The 18,960-nt window shown below is 63.7% G+C and overlaps 1 protein-coding gene across 1 annotated transcript in view; it reads left to right on the forward strand.

The window, feature by feature from the left end:
• Window positions 1-6,205: 6,205 nt before the first annotated feature.
• TSPAN33 (tetraspanin 33) overlaps window positions 6,206-18,960 on the forward strand; it is a 37,862-nt gene continuing 25,107 nt past the window's right edge. Inside the window, exon 1 of the mRNA XM_090041472.1 lies at window positions 6,206-6,341. Within this exon, the coding sequence (XP_089897598.1) occupies window positions 6,231-6,341 (111 nt within the window). The 5' untranslated portion in view covers window positions 6,206-6,230. The remainder of the gene's footprint in view (window positions 6,342-18,960) is intronic.

The following is an 18,960-nucleotide window of genomic DNA, read 5'->3' on the forward strand; positions in this document are numbered from 1 at the left end:
GTGGAGTCCGGGACCTCCTGCGATGCAGCTCCCTGCTGCGAGCAGGGCCGTCGCCGGCTGTCATAGCCCAGGCAAGGCTGTGCCTACTCAGGCCTTCGAAGCCTCTAAGCTTGGAGATCCCGCCGCCTCGCGGGGCAGCCCGCCTGTGCCCGGCTGGGAGGACGTGGACTCGCGGGGGAGGGTCCGGCTGGGGCAGCCCGCCTGTGCCCGGCTGGGAGGACATGGACTCGCGGGGGAGGGTCCGGCTGGGGCAGCCCGCCTGTGCCCGGCTGGGAGGACGTGGACTCGCGGGAGAGGGTCCGGCTGGGGCAGCCCGCCTGTGCCCGGCTGGGAGGACGTGGACTCGCGGGGGAGGGTCCGGCTGGGGCAGCCCGCCTGTGCCCGGCTGGGAGGACGTGGACTCGCGGGGGAGGGTCCGGCTGGGGCAGCCCGCCTGTGCCCGGCTGGGAGGACGTGGACTCGCGGGGGAGGGTCCGGCTGGGGCAGCCCGCCTGTGCCCGGCTGGGAGGACGTGGACTCGCGGGAGAGGGTCCGGCTGGGGCAGCCCGCCTGTGCCCGGCTGGGAGGACGTGGACTCGCGGGAGAGGGTCCGGCTGGGGCAGCCCGCCTGTGCCCGGCTGGGAGGACGTGGACTCGCGGGGGAGGGTCCGGCTGGGGCAGCCCGCCTGTGCCCGGCTGGGAGGACATGGACTCGCGGGGGAGGGTCCGGCTGGGGCAGCCCGCCTGTGCCCGGCTGGGAGGACGTGGACTCGCGGGAGAGGGTCCGGCTGGGGCAGCCCGCCTGTGCCCGGCTGGGAGGACGTGGACTCGCGGGGGAGGGTCCGGCTGGGGCAGCCCGCCTGTGCCCGGCTGGGAGGACGTGGACTCGCGGGGGAGGGTCCGGCTGGGGCAGCCCGCCTGTGCCCGGCTGGGAGGACGTGGACTCGCGGGAGAGGGTCCGGCTGGGGCAGCCCGCCTGTGCCCGGCTGGGAGGACGTGGACTCGCGGGGGAGGGTCCGGCTGGGGCAGCCCGCCTGTGCCCGGCTGGGAGGACGTGGACTCGCGGGGGAGGGTCCGGCTGGGGCAGCCCGCCTGTGCCCGGCTGGGAGGACGTGGACTCGCGGGGGAGGGTCCGGCTGGGGCAGCCCGCCTGTGCCCGGCTGGGAGGACGTGGACTCGCGGGGGAGGGTCCGGCTGGGGCAGCCCGCCTGTGCCCGGCTGGGAGGACGTGGACTCGCGGGAGAGGGTCCGGCTGGGGCAGCCCGCCTGTGCCCGGCTGGGAGGACGTGGACTCGCGGGGGAGGGTCCGGCTGGGGCAGCCCGCCTGTGCCCGGCTGGGAGGACGTGGACTCGCGGGAGAGGGTCCGGCTCGGGCAGCCCGCCTGTGCCCGGCTGGGAGGACGTGGACTCGCGGGGGAGGGTCCGGCTGGGGCAGCCCGCCTGTGCCCGGCTGGGAGGACGTGGACTCGCGGGGGAGGGTCCGGCTGGGGCAGCCCGCCTGTGCCCGGCTGGGAGGACGTGGACTCGCGGGGGAGGGTCCGGCTGGGGCAGCCCGCCTGTGCCCGGCTGGGAGGACGTGGACTCGCGGGGGAGGGTCCGGCTGGGGCAGCCCGCCTGTGCCCGGCTGGGAGGACGTGGACTCGCGGGAGAGGGTCCGGCTGGGGCAGCCCGCCTGTGCCCGGCTGGGAGGACGTGGACTCGCGGGGGAGGGTCCGGCTGGGAGGACGTGGACTCGCGGGGGAGGGTCCGGCTGGGGCAGCCCGCCTGTGCCCGGCTGGGAGGACGTGGACTCGCGGGAGAGGGTCCGGCTGGGGCAGCCCGCCTGTGCCCGGCTGGGAGGACGTGGACTCGCGGGGGAGGGTCCGGCTGGGGCAGCCCGCCTGTGCCCGGCTGGGAGGACGTGGACTCGCGGGGGAGGGTCCGGCTGGGGCAGCCCGCCTGTGCCCGGCTGGGAGGACGTGGACTCGCGGGGGAGGGTCCGGCTGGGGCAGCCCACCTGTGCCCGGCTGGGAGGACGTGGACTCGCGGGGGAGGGTCCGGCTGGGGCAGCCCGCCTGTGCCCGGCTGGGAGGACGTGGACTCGCGGGGGAGGGTCCGGCTGGGAGGACGTGGACTCGCGGGAGAGGGTCCGGCTGGGGCAACCTGCCTGTGCCCGGCTGGGAGGACGTGGACTCGCGGGGGAGGGTCCGGCTGGGGCAGCCCGCCTGTGCCCGGCTGGGAGGACGTGGACTCGCGGGAGAGGGTCCGGCTGGGGCAGCCCGCCTGTGCCCGGCTGGGAGGACGTGGACTCGCGGGGGAGGGTCCGGCTGGGGCAGCCCGCCTGTGCCCGGCTGGGAGGACGTGGACTCGCGGGGGAGGGTCCGGCTGGGGCAGCCCGCCTGTGCCCGGCTGGGAGGACGTGGACTCGCGGGGGAGGGTCCGGCTGGGAGGACGTGGACTCGCGGGGGAGGGTCCGGCTGGGGCAGCCCGCCTGTGCCCGGCTGGGAGGACGTGGACTCGCGGGAGAGGGTCCGGCTGGGGCAGCCCGCCTGTGCCCGGCTGGGAGGACGTGGACTCGCGGGGGAGGGTCCGGCTGGGGCAGCCCGCCTGTGCCCGGCTGGGAGGACGTGGACTCGCGGGGGAGGGTCCGGCTGGGGCAGCCCACCTGTGCCCGGCTGGGAGGACGTGGACTCGCGGGGGAGGGTCCGGCTGGGGCAGCCCGCCTGTGCCCGGCTGGGAGGACGTGGACTCGCGGGGGAGGGTCCGGCTGGGGCAGCCCGCCTGTGCCCGGCTGGGAGGACGTGGACTCGCGGGGGAGTGTCCGGCTGGGGCAGCCTGCCTGTGCCCGGCTGGGAGGACGTGGACTCGCGGGGGAGGGTCCGGCTGGGGCAGCCCGCCTGTGCCCGGCTGGGAGGACGTGGACTCGCGGGAGAGGGTCCGGCTGGGGCAGCCCGCCTGTGCCCGGCTGGGAGGACGTGGACTCGCGGGGGAGGGTCCGGCTGGGGCAGCCCGCCTGTGCCCGGCTGGGAGGACGTGGACTCGCGGGGGAGGGTCCGGCTGGGGCAGCCCGCCTGTGCCCGGCTGGGAGGACGTGGACTCGCGGGGGAGGGTCCGGCTGGGGCAGCCCGCCTGTGCCCGGCTGGGAGGACGTGGACTCGCGGGGGAGGGTCCGGCTGGGGCAGCCCGCCTGTGCCCGGCTGGGAGGACGTGGACTCGCGGGGGAGGGTCGCGGGGGAGGGTCCGGCTGGGGCAGCCCGCCTGTGCCCGGCTGGGAGGACGTGGACTCGCGGGGGAGGGTCCGGCTGGGGCAGCCCGCCTGTGCCCGGCTGGGAGGACGTGGACTCGCGGGAGAGGGTCCGGCTGGGGCAACCTGCCTGTGCCCGGCTGGGAGGACGTGGACTCGCGGGGGAGGGTCCGGCTGGGGCAGCCCGCCTGTGCCCGGCTGGGAGGACGTGGACTCGCGGGAGAGGGTCCGGCTGGGGCAGCCCGCCTGTGCCCGGCTGGGAGGACGTGGACTCGCGGGGGAGGGTCCGGCTGGGGCAGCCCGCCTGTGCCCGGCTGGGAGGACGTGGACTCGCGGGGGAGGGTCCGGCTGGGGCAGCCCGCCTGTGACCCGGCTGGGAGGACGTGGACTCGGCTGGGGGAGCCCGCCTGTGCCCGGCTGGGAGGACGTGGACTCGCGGGGGAGGGTCCGGCTGGGGCAGCCCGCCTGTGCCCGGCTGGGAGGACGTGGACTCGCGGGAGAGGGTCCGGCTGGGGCAGCCCGCCTGTGCCCGGCTGGGAGGACGTGGACTCGCGGGGGAGGGTCCGGCTGGGGCAGCCCGCCTGTGCCCGGCTGGGAGGACGTGGACTCGCGGGGGAGGGTCCGGCTGGGGCAGCCCACCTGTGCCCGGCTGGGAGGACGTGGACTCGCGGGGGAGGGTCCGGCTGGGGCAGCCCGCCTGTGCCCAGCTGGGAGGACGTGGACTCGCGGGGGAGGGTCCGGCTGGGGCAGCCCGCCTGTGCCCGGCTGGGAGGACGTGGACTCGCGGGGGAGGGTCCGGCTGGGGCAGCCCGCCTGTGCCCGGCTGGGAGGACGTGGACTCGCGGGAGAGGGTCCGGCTGGGGCAGCCCGCCTGTGCCCGGCTGGGAGGACGTGGACTCGCGGGGGAGGGTCCGGCTGGGGCAGCCCGCCTGTGCCCGGCTGGGAGGACGTGGACTCGCGGGGGAGGGTCCGGCTGGGGCAGCCCGCCTGTGCCCGGCTGGGAGGACGTGGACTCGCGGGGGGAGGGTCCGGCTGGGAGGACGTGGACTCGCGGGGGAGGGTCCGGCTGGGGCAGCCCGCCTGTGCCCGGCTGGGAGGACGTGGACTCGCGGGAGAGGGTCCGGCTGGGGCAGCCCGCCTGTGCCCGGCTGGGAGGACGTGGACTCGCGGGGGAGGGTCCGGCTGGGGCAGCCCGCCTGTGCCCGGCTGGGAGGACGTGGACTCGCGGGGGAGGGTCCGGCTGGGGCAGCCCGCCTGTGCCCGGCTGGGAGGACGTGGACTCGCGGGGGAGGGTCCGGCTGGGGCAGCCCGCCTGTGCCCGGCTGGGAGGACGTGGACTCGCGGGGGAGGGTCCGGCTGGGGCAGCCCGCCTGTGCCCGGCTGGGAGGACGTGGACTCGCGGGGGAGGGTCCGGCTGGGGCAGCCCACCTGTGCCCGGCTGGGAGGACGTGGACTCGCGGGGGAGGGTCCGGCTGGGGCAGCCCGCCTGTGCCCGGCTGGGAGGACGTGGACTCGCGGGGGAGGGTCCGGCTGGGGCAGCCCGCCTGTGCCCGGCTGGGAGGACGTGGACTCGCGGGGGAGGGTCCGGCTGGGGCAGCCTGCCTGTGCCCGGCTGGGAGGACGTGGACTCGCGGGGGAGGGTCCGGCTGGGGCAGCCCGCCTGTGCCCGGCTGGGAGGACGTGGACTCGCGGGAGAGGGTCCGGCTGGGGCAACCCGCCTGTGCCCGGCTGGGAGGACGTGGACTCGCGGGGGAGGGTCCGGCTGGGGCAGCCCGCCTGTGCCCGGCTGGGAGGACGTGGACTCGCGGGAGAGGGTCCGGCTGGGGCAGCCCGCCTGTGCCCGGCTGGGAGGACGTGGACTCGCGGGGGAGGGTCCGGCTGGGGCAGCCCGCCTGTGCCCGGCTGGGAGGACGTGGACTCGCGGGGGAGGGTCCGGCTGGGGCAGCCCGCCTGTGCCCGGCTGGGAGGACGTGGACTCGCGGGGGAGGGTCCGGCTGGGAGGACGTGGACTCGCGGGGGAGGGTCCGGCTGGGGCAGCCCGCCTGTGCCCGGCTGGGAGGACGTGGACTCGCGGGAGAGGGTCCGGCTGGGGCAGCCCGCCTGTGCCCGGCTGGGAGGACGTGGACTCGCGGGGGAGGGTCCGGCTGGGGCAGCCCGCCTGTGCCCGGCTGGGAGGACGTGGACTCGCGGGGGAGGGTCCGGCTGGGGCAGCCCGCCTGTGCCCGGCTGGGAGGACGTGGACTCGCGGGGGAGGGTCCGGCTGGGGCAGCCCGCCTGTGCCCGGCTGGGAGGACGTGGACTCGCGGGGGAGGGTCCGGCTGAGGGCGACGAGGTGGTTGTGGGGCTGGGGCAGCCCCGGCGAGGAGCGGCGGGACCCGGGCCGGCTGAGCCCGCACAGGAGGGGACCGGGGGCTGCCCAGCCGCCCTCACCTCCCTGCCGGGGGCTGCAAGGGGATGGCGCGGGGCTGGCCTCGGGGGGCCGACGACAGGGCGCGGAGCAAGGGGCACCGGCTGCAGCACGGGCGGGCGAGGTCGGAGATGAGGAAGGATTTTCCCCCAGGAGGGCAGCAAAGCCCCGGAGAGGCCGCCCAGAGAGGGGGGGTCTCCATCCTTGGGGGTGTTTAAGCCGCAGCCTTACGAGGCCTGGGCTGGGCCGGGCTGGCGGGGCTGCGGCCCGCGCTGCCGGAGCCGGGGCGCTGGATGCGACCTCCTGGCACTCCCCCGGCGCCCCGGCCGGCCGCACCCGCAGAGGCGCACGGGCCGGGACGATGCTCCGCCGCAGCCCCCGGGCCCGAGCTGCACCCCTCACGCCGCCGCAGCACTGCGGGAGCCGCCGCCGTGCCGGGTCGGGAAAGAGGCGCGGTGTCTTTAAGAGCCGGCCTCTCCCGAGCCGACAGGTGAGCGTCGGGAGCGGAACGGCGCGGCGGCCAATGGGGAGCGGGCGCGCGGGCGCGGGGGCGGGGCCTGGCTGCTGCGCCCCGCCGGGCCGGGCCGGGCCGGGCCGGGGCCGGGAGCGGCGCGCGCTGCCATGGGGCGGCGGCGGCGGGGGGCCCGGCGGGCCGGCCCGCACGGCGAGGACTTCTCCTTCGTCAGCCCCGTGGTCAAGTACCTGCTCTTCTTCTTCAACATGCTCTTCTGGGTGAGCCGCGCCCCTCGGGCACCTGCCGCGGCGGCGGGGCTCTTCCCGGGGGCTGCCCCACCGCGGGTGCCTGGGTCCAGCCCGTGCCGGGGCCGGGGTCGCCAGGGCTCGTGAGGGCGAAGAGGCGTGCGGGCGGTGGCGCGGGCGCGGGGTCTCCCGACGGCGCCCTCCAGCCTCCGGGGGGTGGGCGACCCGGCAGTGGCTGGGGTGGTGTAGTGGGGGCTGGACTAGACGCGCCGCCCGCCGTCTCTCCCAGCCCTCGTCTTCGCCGTCCCGGTCCGCGTAAAGCGCGTCCCAGCGGTGGTGGTCTAGCGCGCTGAAAGGACTGGGAGAGCGGCGGGAAATCCCGACGGTGCGCACACAAATGTAGTTGCGTCGGCGTAAACGGGAAATCTCGTGTCGTGTACAAGCGCCCTCGGGCCGGTCCCTAGTCAATCCGCCGTTTCCTTCTGCGGGAGCGCAGCGAGCGCGCCAGCCTGGCCGGGCGCGAGGCAGCCGGGGCTCGGGGACAGCAAACCGCGCTGCGCCCGAAGGGTTTGCTGCGTCTTCGTGCGGGTTCAGACTTCCAGTGAAAAGAGACGCACAAAGAAAGGAAGGAAATGGCTGTTGCGTTTAGCAGCTGGAAGGACTTGTGTGAAGGAAGTGTCGGTGTCGAGGGCAGAGGGTGTCCGTTGTGGGTGAATGAGCCTCGGCGCCTCTCTTTCCCGGGGCATCCGAGCCGTGCCGCGTCCCTCCAGACTGCGGGTGGGAACGGGCGGGCAGCAATGACCTGTTTCGCTTGCCTGCGCTGTGGATGTCTTTAGAGTTAAAGTAAAAGAAGGAAAACCCTCTCCTTCCCACCCCGGACCTGTTCCTGTTCAGGGACAGCCATTTAGGAGTCGCCCTCCGTGTTGGAGATCCTGCTGTGTGTGTTTACCCAGGGCAGCTTAGATTACAGGGAAAAATTGCAGGTTTTCTCCCCTGATTTCATCCCTTGTTGCAATGACAAGGCCGCTCTGCCTGCACCGAGTGTCCCCGTGTCCTTTGCGCGCAGGCAGCTTCCTCTTGTTTTTGAGGCTGGCAGGAGCGACGGAGACCCGTTACTGTGGAAGGAAGATGTGGTCGTCCAAACCGGCGTGGCGCTCGAGCCCGCTCCTTCCTTTTAACCGAACTGGGTCCATCCCAGGCGCCTGTTTAACGCGAGGGCGACTGCTGGGAGCGAGGCCGTGGTCTGTGGAGGCAGAAGCAAGTGGCGATGGACCGAGGCACCGTCCTGGGGCTGGGCGGGCAGTCCGTCGTGCCCGGGGACCTGATGCTTCGGCCTGCCCCTCTAGGCGGCTCGGCCTTTGTAGGCTCAAACACCCCGGCTAGCCTCAAGTTACCCCTCGGAAAACTTAGTTTCCACATGATTCCCGACTACAGAGCGACAATGGAGCAATTCTCCTGACTCGAAGGGCTCAGGGTGCTTTTGACGCTCTGGACTCCTACTGGAAGCCTCTGGGTCTATCCCGTGAGTCACGTTTGCCCGCCTAACGGCGCTAGCATTGCGGGGCACCCCGGGAAGGATCTCAGGGCACGGTCCCCAGTTGAGAATCGCTGTTTTAGGCTCTCCGTAGGGGAGCTCGCTGGCGTCGGTGCTGCTTCGCCGTGCGGTGCTTTCGCTAGGTGCCCTGCGCCACGATGTCCCAGGAGGCATCCAGGGGCAGCGGGCAGGCAGGCCTTCCTACGTGGCCTGACTGCCGCACGGTCCCCCTGTGTCTGTGCTGCCCCCTCCCCATCCCCGTCCCTCCAAACTCCCGGCGACTTGTGACTCTCTCCTCTCTCTGCCCGGGCACGGGGGGGCTTCTCTTAGTTATTCTTAGCACGGCGCGCGGCGTCTCAGCTTGCCGAGGGGAAAAGAGCAGCCGTGATTAAGTTGTGGCTGGAAGCAGCAACGCTCTGGAGGAGCGGAGGGGTGCCCGTCTCGGCGGGCAGCTCTCGCAGCACGTGCGGACACAGGCGAGAGGCTGCCCGTATGCATCCGTTGGGGCCCCCCGACGTGGGGGAGATGCTGAGACGGCGGCTCCGGGGTGGGCCTCTGCTCACTGGAAATCGGGCTGAGGCCCCCTTCTCCCCCCTCCGCCAAATCAACTGCTGGTAACTGGGGGAGCTGGAGTAAACTGGTTTTCCCCTGCCCCCTGCATTTAGCTGCTGTCCCTACTCCTCCAAAAGGACCTCGCGGGGGTTGTTCATCCCAGTGAAATGCCGAGAAGAAGCAGCCCGAAACGCGGCGGTGGCACTGGCTGGTGTGCGTGCGACTGAACGTGGCTTCTCTCATTGTGAAAGTGAAAGTGAGCTCGTGCAGAACAGGAATGAACGCGGGGATGGGAACCGCTGCCCCGTCGTCTGCCTGGCGCGCGGGGGCTCCTCGCCCAGAGCGTCCCGGGAGCCCCTCGAGCCCCCTGCAGAGCTGTGGTCCGGTCTGGTCGTACTGGTCCCTTCTGTGACCGACCCTGGTGGAAGGGGTCCACGCCACCCAAATGAATTGGGGTGCTTCCCCGCCTGGCATTCCCTGCTGCCCCGCTTGGACTGCTCCCCTCTGCTTGGGACCTCCCAGCACCCCGTTCCTGGGCCCTTTAGGTCATGATCTAGCAGTTGGAGCTTGGGGGGCTTGTGAGGCAGGAGGTGGAGGAGGCTATCGTGGGGCTCGGCTGCTTTGATCCTGCCCCTCCTCTGCCCCAGGGCAATCCTCTTTCACTGACTGCAGTGAAGAGGCTAGCTAAGCTTGTACCAGTGACCCCCAAACGCACCAAGCTGCAATGGGCTAGGCATCTAGACGTGGCTGTGGCCAGCACAGCTCTCCTAGATGTCATAGACATTCGGGCTGGAAGGGACCCCGGAGGATCATCGAGTCCGGCCCCCAGCCCAGGGACAGGAAGTCAGCTGGGGTCACAGGATCCCAGCAAGATGAACATCTTCAAGAGCACATTGGATGCTTAATGGAGGTGCTTGAACCACCTCCGATGGCAGGCTCTTCCAGACCTTGTTAATAAGAAATTCTTCCTTATGTCCACCCTGAAACGGTCTTGCAGGTGTTTATGACCGTTCGACCTCGTCGTCCCTTGGGGCGCTCTGGTGAACAGACGTTCCCCCAGATCCTGGTGGTCACCCCGATAAACTTACAGGTGGCCATCAGATCACCCCTGAGCCTGCGCTTTTCCAGGCTAAAGAGTCCCATGGCTCTCAGCCTGTCCTCGTAAGATCTGTTTTCCTGACCTCTGATCATGCGCGTGGCTCTCCTCTGGACTCCCTCAAGCTTCTCCACATCCTTTTTGAATTGTGGAGCCCAAAACTGGACGCAGTACTCCAGCTGCGGCCTCACCAAGGCCGAGTACAAGGGGAGAATGACGTCCCGGGATTTGCTCGAGAAGCATCTATGGATGCACGCCAGCGTTTTGGTCGCTTTACCAGCCGCAGCATCGCATTGCAGGCTCATGTTCATCTTGTGGTCAATGATGACCCCCAAGTCTCTTTCTTCTGTAGTGCTATCCAACGTAGCACTGCCGAGCCTGTAAGGGTGCTGCAGGTTTTTCCTCCCAAGGTGGAGGACCTTGCATTTTTCGGTGTTAAACACCATCAGGTTCTCGTCCGCCCATTTGCTGAGCTTGTCCAGGTCAGCCTGGATCACCCGCCTGTCTTCTGGCATGGATGCTTTGCCCCAAAGTTTGGTGTCATCGGCGAACTTGGCCAGTCCACTCCTGACTCCAATGTCCACATCGTTAATGAAGATGTTGAACAGGATGGGTCCCAGGACAGAGCCTTGAGGGACCCCGCTGGTCACAGGGCACCACGATGAGTGACTGCCATCAATCACAACCCTCTGGGTCCGACCACAGAGCCAGTTTCCCAGCCAGCGGATTGTGGTGGAGCCAAGGCCACAACTGGGCAGTTTGGCCAAGAGGTGATCATGGGATACCAGATCAAAAGCTTTTTTGAAGGCAAGATATATGACATCAATCTCTTCTCCCTTGTCCAGGTGATAGGTCACCTGGTCGTAGAAGGAAATGAGATTGGTCAAACAAGACCTACCCGCAACAAACCCGTGCTGGCTGTCCCTTAGGATGTTGCCGTCAGCTAGTCAGTTAAGGATGGCCTCTTTGATAATCTTTCCAATCTCTGCCAGTTTGTGCCATGGCTTTTTCCATGCTGCCATCTAGCAGAACTTTTAAGCATGGGCGAAACCCCCTAAATCATTTCCCGGCTCACTGCCTTGCTTTCCATGCCCGCAGAATAGGGGAGAGGGGGCAAGTAACCAGCCCTTGCCCAGGACATGGTGCTCTTCTGCTAAGGCCGGCCTCTGCGGGATGCAGGTGTTGTCTCGGAGCTGGGTACGTGGAGAGGGGCACGTGCGCTGCCTGCCGTGGGCCCTCACCTTAAGCATGCGCTGCTGGTACAGCCAGGGGGAGGGGGCAGGATCCTGCCTCTGGCAGGTGCCTTCGCTGTGCTTATTTCTCAGACCACGTTGGACCCCTTTGGTCCCTGTCCCCAATGCTTCTCCATGGCCTGACCTTGCTGTCACTGGCATTCCTGGCTGAGCCCGGGTTTGGCGCAGGCTCTGCCTAGATAGCCCTGCTCATTTCAGTCCAGCCCCTCTTTGGGACGGCTGGTGGCCATCCAGCAGTGCAGGGGTAGCAAGGAGCCCGTGCTGCTTCTCCTTCAAGAGGGAACGAGTCCTCCATGAAACGTGCCTGGGCTGAGAGGCTCTCCCCTCCAAACCTGCTCCTTTCCCACCCATCAGCCGGCAGGCCTTCCTCCTTCACTAGCTTGTTGGCTTAGAGATGAGCTGGCCAAATTGCAGCGTGCATGGCCTGAGTGGCGCGTGCAGCGTCTGCGTGTGGCACACACCAGATCGGGGAGGGACAGGCAGCACGTGGCAGAAGGGCAGGAAGCAGACGGCAAAGCAGCAGATCAGGTTGGGGAAGGGGGATTGGAGCGGCGCTCGGGGAGGGCGTGGGGCTTAGTGCGCCTGCCAAAAATTGGTTCCTACCGGTCACAGAATCGCAGACAACGAGGGTTGAAGGGACCTCGGGAGGTCGCATCTGGTCCGCCCCCCTGCTCAAAGCAGGACCAGCCCCAGCTACGTCATCCCAACTGGTCTAGTTGCATCTTAAAAACCTCCAAGGATGGAGATCCCACAGCTGCTCCGCTCCAGTGCTTTACTACCCTCCTCGTGAGTTTTTTCCTCATATCTAACCTCAACTTCTCTTACTGCCACTCGAGCCCATTTCCCCTTGTTCTGCCATCTGTGCCCACGGAGGACAGTCCAGCTCCATCCTCTTTGGATCCACCCTTGAAGGCTGCTATTAAATCCTTCCTCAGTCTCCTCTTTTCCAGACTAAATCAGTCCAGTTCCCTCAGTCTTTCCTTGTAGGTCACATCCTGCAGCCCCCAAACCATTTGTGTTGCCCTCCACTGGACTCTTTCCAGTTTGTCCACATCCTTTCTGCAGTGGGGGCCAAAACTGGACGCGGGACTCCAGATGTGGCCTCCCCAGTGCAGTATAAAGGGGGAGAATCGCTGCCCTCGATCTGCTGGCAACGCTTCTACCAGTGCAGCCCCCGATGCTGCTAGTCTTCTTGGCACACTGCTGGCTCCTGTTTGGCTTTTTGTCCCCTGTCCCCCCCCGGTCCTTTTCTGCAGAGCTGCTGCCCCAGCCTGCACCGGTGCAGGGGATCGCTCCCTCCTAGGAGCAGACATTGCACTTGTCCTTGTTGAACCTCACGACATTTCTTTTGCTCCAGTCTTCCAATTTGTTTTGGTCGCTGAATCCTAGCCCGACCCTCCAGCCTATCAACTACTGCCTCCAGCTCGGTGTCATCTGCAGACTTCCTGAGGGCGTACCCCATCGCATCCTCCCGGTCGCTGATGTTGGGGTGCAGTGCACCCTCAGCAAATTTGCAGCCGGGGGCAGGAGTCGCACTTAGGGTGCGAGCAGCCCTGAGTTCAGCCCACCCTAGTTCTGCAGTTCCGGGTAAGACTAGACGACTTCTGGAAGTATCCTCCAACCAGCGATTCAGTGGTGCATGTGAGCCCCAGCTATGATGCTCAAGTTCTCCGTCTGCCCCCAGCAAAGCTACAGAAAGGTTTGGGGCATGCAGCAGCCTGGAGTGTCCCATTTGCTATGGTGAGTCTGCTCGACCTTCTCGCCTCCCTTCTGCGTCTCTGGAGTTTGCCCTGCCGGCTCCTGGCTTCTCCCGGGAAACTGGCTCGGGAACCCCGGCAAAATTCGGAGTGTGCGAGCACGTGCGTGCGCTTTTTTCCCCGTGTGGAAGATACTGCAAAGGAGAGTATGGAGGAGAAAAAGTTCCTACCTAACTCGTACCTCCCATGAGAAATGCCGTTGGCACATCCAAGCCAAGACCTGTCTGGCTCTTGGTGCCGGGCCAAGCTCCGTGCGCCGGGTCATGCTGAGCTGCCCGTGTGCACAGTAATTACTGCTGGATGCATTCTCTCGTTACCTGTTGGGCACCTTCCATTGCAGCGGGTCTGATCTGTGGAGTCGAAGGCTTGATTATTATTACCTCCCCGCCAGACGGGCCGAGCAGGGGAGAGGGTCTGGCTCCCACGTCGGACACCACAGACGGGAATTAAGGGGTTAAACCCCGGGCGGGTTCAGAGGTCGTGCCAGTGGATGGGGTATTCGTTTACTGGGAGAGGCAAGAGGGGCTACACGAGGCGGGTGCGGGAGGGCTGCGGCGTGTGATGGTTTCTCTGTTCTCAGCAGGGCGCCGAGCCGGGGAATCCAGCTTGCTTGTGCGGCTAATCGAATTATGGTCCCTGGAGGACGGGGGTGTGCCCCAGTCTCCGGGCGCTGATTACGGCCCTTTATAGCTGATAAGCAGGGCTCCCAGCTGAACTTGGTAATGAGCTCAGCGCAGAGGCATTGCCCTCCCCCGGGGCCCCGGGAGGACTCTCCCTAGGAGCCCTGCAGGTGCAGCTGCTTCTCTGCCAGCCGGGTAATGAGATCCGCTCCCGGGAAAGTGAGCTCTGCAAAACCGCGCTGCGCAGCCCGGGCCTGATCCTGGCTGCCTGGAGCACGGGCCCACGCAGGGCTCCTGTTCAGCATGGCGAGGGGGGGCAATCACGTGCCTCGGAGAAGCGGTGCCCAAAGCCCTTGGCAGGAAGCAGCAGGGGGGATGTATTTAGAGATGCGGGAGAGGGAAGTGGCTGCAGCGCAGAGCCCGCCCGGGTCTTTCCGTGTGCTGGGGGCTGCCTGTAGCTCTGTGCCAAGCGCCCAGCTGCTCTTGACCCTGCCACGCTGACACTGCGCCCCTTCCGCAAAGGGGCTGTGCTCTCCGTAAGAAGCTGAGCTCCTGCGGCGGGTTGTTAGGAGCTTGGAGAGACTAGCCCAGATGCACATGGAGGCCTGCCTGGACAGCCCCTCCAATCTTCCCACCTCGGCAGGCTTCGGATGCTTGTATATGTGCACCAGGATGGGGGGAGGCTGGGAATGAAATCCCCGATCCGGAGGCTGCAGGCCAGTGTGGACGTCGCTCTGTCCCCCATCCGTGGCTTTGTTTTGTGTAACGCATCTCTCCCCTCCCAAATGCTTTATTGCTTTCTAATGCCTGGTCACTGTCTGCTGTATTTCCAGCTCCTGGGTTATACTTTTGCGTTGTGTTGGCTTCACTAAGTGCTGGACACTATGTGAAGAGCTAGAAAAGTGCCATCCCTGCCGTGAAGGTGTTATCCTCTAGATCGGGGCGTTGCACTGGTTTGGCCCCCAGCTGGGTTTGGATTTGGGGGAGAAGGGGGCTCCTTTCTGGCTAGCTCCAGAAGCACCTCCAGTGGTGTGCTGGGAAACGTTGGCGTCACCACAACCGTTGTTTGCTCCCTGGCGCTGACCCGCGTCTTCAACAAGGCCCCGAACCCTGGTTTCTGTCCCTGTAGGAGGCCTGCGGTTGGATGGCGTGGCTCCGTAGGCTGGATCTGCCCCGCAGGCCCTGTTTGACACCCCTGATGTAGACAGACTTGCAAAAGCAAGCAGGGTGCTATGTCCAGTATTGAGTAGATGTCCAGCTGGAGGGGCGTTGGGATTGAGGGGGTTTTGGCTTCTCTGTTTCCTTGACACTCCCACGAAGACCCTCGGTGAGGGAAGGGGGTGAAATTGCAGCTGGCTGTGGTCACCATTTGGCCAAATGCTTTTGAAGCTCCTCTGGTCCTTGGGAGGGCCTTAAAGGGACCCGACTCTGGAAGTGCCTGGGACCCGCTCTTTGCAAAGCTGAATGCCACTGGCATCTAAAGCGGTTTGTCCAAAATCGTCGGGCCTCTCCAGCATCTTGACCTCCGACTTCTTCATCCCTCAAGCTTCTCCGTGATGCTGTAAGAAAGTGGCGTGTTTAAGTTTCAAGTCCCAGAACAGTGGACGATGCCATCGCTCCCCTGACCCAGGGGGAGAGAGAGTCAGTTTGGGCTGGATCCAACAATATTTATGAGATGGATTTTGTCACAGATGGAGAGGAGCAGGTCTCCAATGGCCCACCCTGTCTGTCGGCTTTAAATAGTTCTCAACCCCCTAAAGAAATGGTTTAGAAAACAGAGCTGGCTTTGACCAGAGAGTAGCTGATGGGAGCATTTCTCCTAGAAGATTTAAAGGTATAAAGTTGCTTTCCTTGCCACCACCCCCAGACAAATGAGCTGACTTTCACTCCTCCAAGCTGCAGATCAGCACCTATTCCCTCCTTAAGTCCCCGCAGAGCGGTGGAGTTTCAGTGGCCTCCAGACCATGGGCTGATTCTCCATAGGGGCAGACTTCTCCTAGGAGTAGTGTCACAGGCCAGCTGGGCGCTGTGAGTATATCAGTTTTATCACGGGCCAACTGGGCTGTTTGATTCAGTTTCGGATCAAGGAGGCAAATTTGGGAGTGAAGGCAAATTTATTATAGCTTACACACGCACGCAACAGTTAACAGAAAGATGAGCGCAATAAGCAGATAATGCAGTATTAAAGAGCTAATAGTAAATAACAATACCAGATAATAACAACAGATAGATGGATCAATTCTATCGCAGGCCAACTGAGCACTGCGAGGGTGTTGGCCACTGGGCTGTTCAAAACAACAGACAGACAGACATGGTTTGGTAATTATCAATAGTCCGTCAAGGCCAGGTGCGCAGCAAGTGATTCCAGCAAAGTCAGGCGTCCCCGATCCATGCTGTCGGAGGGATTACTGGGGAAGGTCCCTTGATCAGGATCCGATCCTCACTCTCACTGGGGCCCAAGTCCCTCTTTCCTGCTGGTTACCTGATGCACGCGCTTTTTATACCTAGTTTTATGCTAATATGTTGGCTTTAGAGCCACTCACAATGTTACCCTATAGCTGTTACCCTATGGGACTGGAAGGTGTTAAAATTATCATAAAAGGTTACTACCCAGACTCAGGTTTCTCCAGTCAGCAAATTACAATGCAGCACCTTTAGGTTTGAAATTGATGTTGCCCCGCCTACGCCCCCACCCCTTTTAGGTTCGTTTGAATATGCTTTCTTGGGACGTGCTTTCCTGGGATGCGCTGGGTGTGCCAGGCAGTTGGATCCAGTTTTATCATCGAGACTGAACCCTGAGCAAAAAACCATTAGGTCTCCTAATCTTGCAGGTACAGCTTTGCCTATGGGGCCCAGGCGGTTCCGTGAACAGTTATTTATCATTTTGGTTAAACTTATGGCAGACAAGTTACATTTGCGGTTTACAAACTTACAAGCTATATATTTACTAATATTACCTGTTTAGGCAAAATACCAAGTGCCTCCAAGAAGCCTCCAGTCAGGACTTCCATCAATAAATAAACATTTATTGCTTATTAATCTCTCTGGTTCTGGCCGTCACAGAGTAGATATGCTTTTGTGGAAAAAAATTAGAAGTGGGGAAGGCAAACTGCACATGAGCATCTGAACTTGTGCCCAGCAGCAAGGGACTAATTTGCTGCTGCCCATAGATCATAGGCTGGTAGAGCTGGAAGGGACCTCGTCTTCAACGAGCCTCCTGTCAAGGCAGGATCATCCTGGCCAAGGGTCTGTGCAACCTGCCCTTGAAAATTGCCAAGCATGGCAATCCCACCCCTCCTCTAGGTGCCTGCTCCAGCACCTGGCCACCCTTGGAGTCAAAGTCCTTCCAGTCACCAACCTAAATTTCCCCCGTCGCAGCTTGAGGCTGTAGCTCCCTGTCCTGGCCCACCCTGTCCCCATAAGTCACGGTGCCCAGTAATTTTTGTAGCTTTCTGCTGGACTCTTTCCGTCTGTCCACATCCCTCTGGTGAGGGACCCAAAACGGCGTTGGACTCCAGGTGAGGCCTCGCCAGTGCTGAGTAGATCGGAGGAATCTCTTCCTTGGATTTGCAAGCCACTCTCCTGTTAATACAACCTAGGGATATGCTGGGTCCCCAGGTCCTTCTCTGCAGCACTGAAGCAAAGCCAGTCATTTCCTCGTTTGTATTTACGCATGTGATTATTCTATCCCAAATGCAGGATTTGGCAGTTGTCTTTGTTGAATTTCATCTGATTTTTGGACCATTCCTCTAGTCCATCCTTGTCATTTCCTACCCGCCAGACCATCTGAAACTCCACCCAGCTTGGTGCCACCTGCAGATTTGTGACGCACACACTGCATCCCATCATCCGAATCATTAACGAAGATGTAGAACAATACCCAGGCCCCTGGAAAACCACACTCTTTACCTCCCCAAAGCTAGATGTGAGCATTGAGGACTGTTTGTTGAGTGTGATGGTTCAACCAGTCATGTATCCACCTTACAGGACCTTACAGGTCCTACTAAAACGACTGTGTTTCCTTAGCTTGTTAATGAGAATGCCACGGGAGCCGGTGACAAAACAGCGTGCCTCCCGTCTGCTACCCCGACCCCATCCGTGGAGCCTGTCACTGTATCGTAGAAGGAGATCAGGTTGGCCAGGCACGACTTGCTCTTGGTGAGTCCAGGTTGGCTGTTCTTGCAGACCTTGACTAGCCTAGCCTGGCTCGAAGCAGAGCCTAAAATGCACATAGCGAAGCAAATCAGACTTCCCCAGGATGCTGCGTGGGGTTGTGGATTCTGGCTGCCAGAAGGGAAGACGTTGAAACTCTTCAATTTTTGTTTTAATTGGTTTCGTTTTAAAATAAAAGCCGGGGACTCTGCATTTCCCAGGCACTCGCATACATATCAAAATGTTCCTCTTCTTCCTGCTCTGTCAAGGCTGTGACTAAATCGCTCTCTCCCGACCCCCTGCCTTCCCCCTCATGCATCTTGTCCTCTTCTGAGGGCTGTTATACTGCCGAAATCTCTCTGGCTTCCTCCTGAGAAGCCCTGACGTGCCTGTTTCAGTTCTCCCTGCCAGCCTAGTTTCCTTGTATCTGTATTTTTTTTTTTCTCCTGGACTCTCTTGTGTTATAAATTCTCCTCTGTGCTCTCAGGCTGCCTGGGAAAGTAGGGTTTTTGCTCATGAAAGCTTATGTATTTCTGATTTGTTTGTTTTTTGGTTAGTCTGTAAGGTGCATCTCTATCCTGCCTTCTGCTGACTTCAGACAGCTCATAATTTGGGTCGTTCTGCTTGAAAGCAGATGTTTTCTCTACGTGGGTGGGAGCAGGAGAGGGTTTGCAGCCTGGGGGTTCTGTGCCTTGTAGGAGATATAGTGATATTGCAGTCACCTCCCAAAGGAATTGGGGACCTATGTCTTCTGGTCTCCCCAGGATGTGTTTGGATTGGTACCCTGAAGAAAAGGGAGAGACCGGTCTGTCCTGCATAGGGCGGCATGCGATGGTGCAGCTTGAAATTGCAGCCAGGTTGACTTAGGTGAGATCTCTTGGAAAAACTTCGTCCCCTTGGAGCCGGGAGGAAGCAGAGTAGTCTGCCTGGGGACACTGAGCCGCCTTCATCCCTGGAGATGCATCCCTGGAGAGCATCAGGCAGGGGTGGTTTAGGAGCAGCTTGCTGCAGGGGATTAGGCCCCTGGATGCCCAGCACCCCTGTAGATCGTCCAGGGGGATGGGGCAAGTAGGAGGGGGGTGACTATGAAAGGCCTTTCAGCAGCTGCTGTGAAATCCAGTCATTTCCCTCGTCCAGCTTGGCCTTGCTCCATGCTTGCATGACCTGCCCTACCGGGGGCAGCTGGCACCAGCCTGGCCCAGGACCAGAGCCTGTTAGCGTGTGTCGGGTAGCTGCTAACTTGTCTGTAGCCAGAGGTGCCATTCGCCTTCCTCGGTCTTTCTGCAGCCACGTTTGAGTCCCGTATGTGGCTTTGGATGAGGGTGGCATCTTCTCAGCTGAGGGGGCAGGTGGAGGGGAGGGGAGGGGAGGGGAAGCCGAGCACAGCTGGCACTGCAACCCAGGCGGTAGGGGCCGGCAGAAGCCCTTTGCCTGGTTGGTGTTGGTACTTCAGTGCATGATTGGCCATTTTTTTTTTTTTTACCATATATTGTGCATGAAAGTGAGGCCTGGGTGCAGCCATCCAGAGCTGTGCAGGAACAGGGCGGCTGGGCTGCACGGGCCTGCTTGGCGGTCTGTATATGTATAAATGCTGCCTCCTATCCCAGCCGTAGCTTTGCTGTCTTGCAGCGGAGCTGGAATTCCCTTATGACTCCCTTTGTCCGCGGCAGAAAGGATGCGGGCACATT

The sequence above is a fragment of the Crocodylus siamensis genome, chromosome 4 (genome assembly GCF_052110815.1).
Source record: "Crocodylus siamensis isolate JL-2025a chromosome 4, ASM5211081v1, whole genome shotgun sequence".
Classification (NCBI taxonomy): domain Eukaryota; kingdom Metazoa; phylum Chordata; order Crocodylia; family Crocodylidae; genus Crocodylus; species Crocodylus siamensis.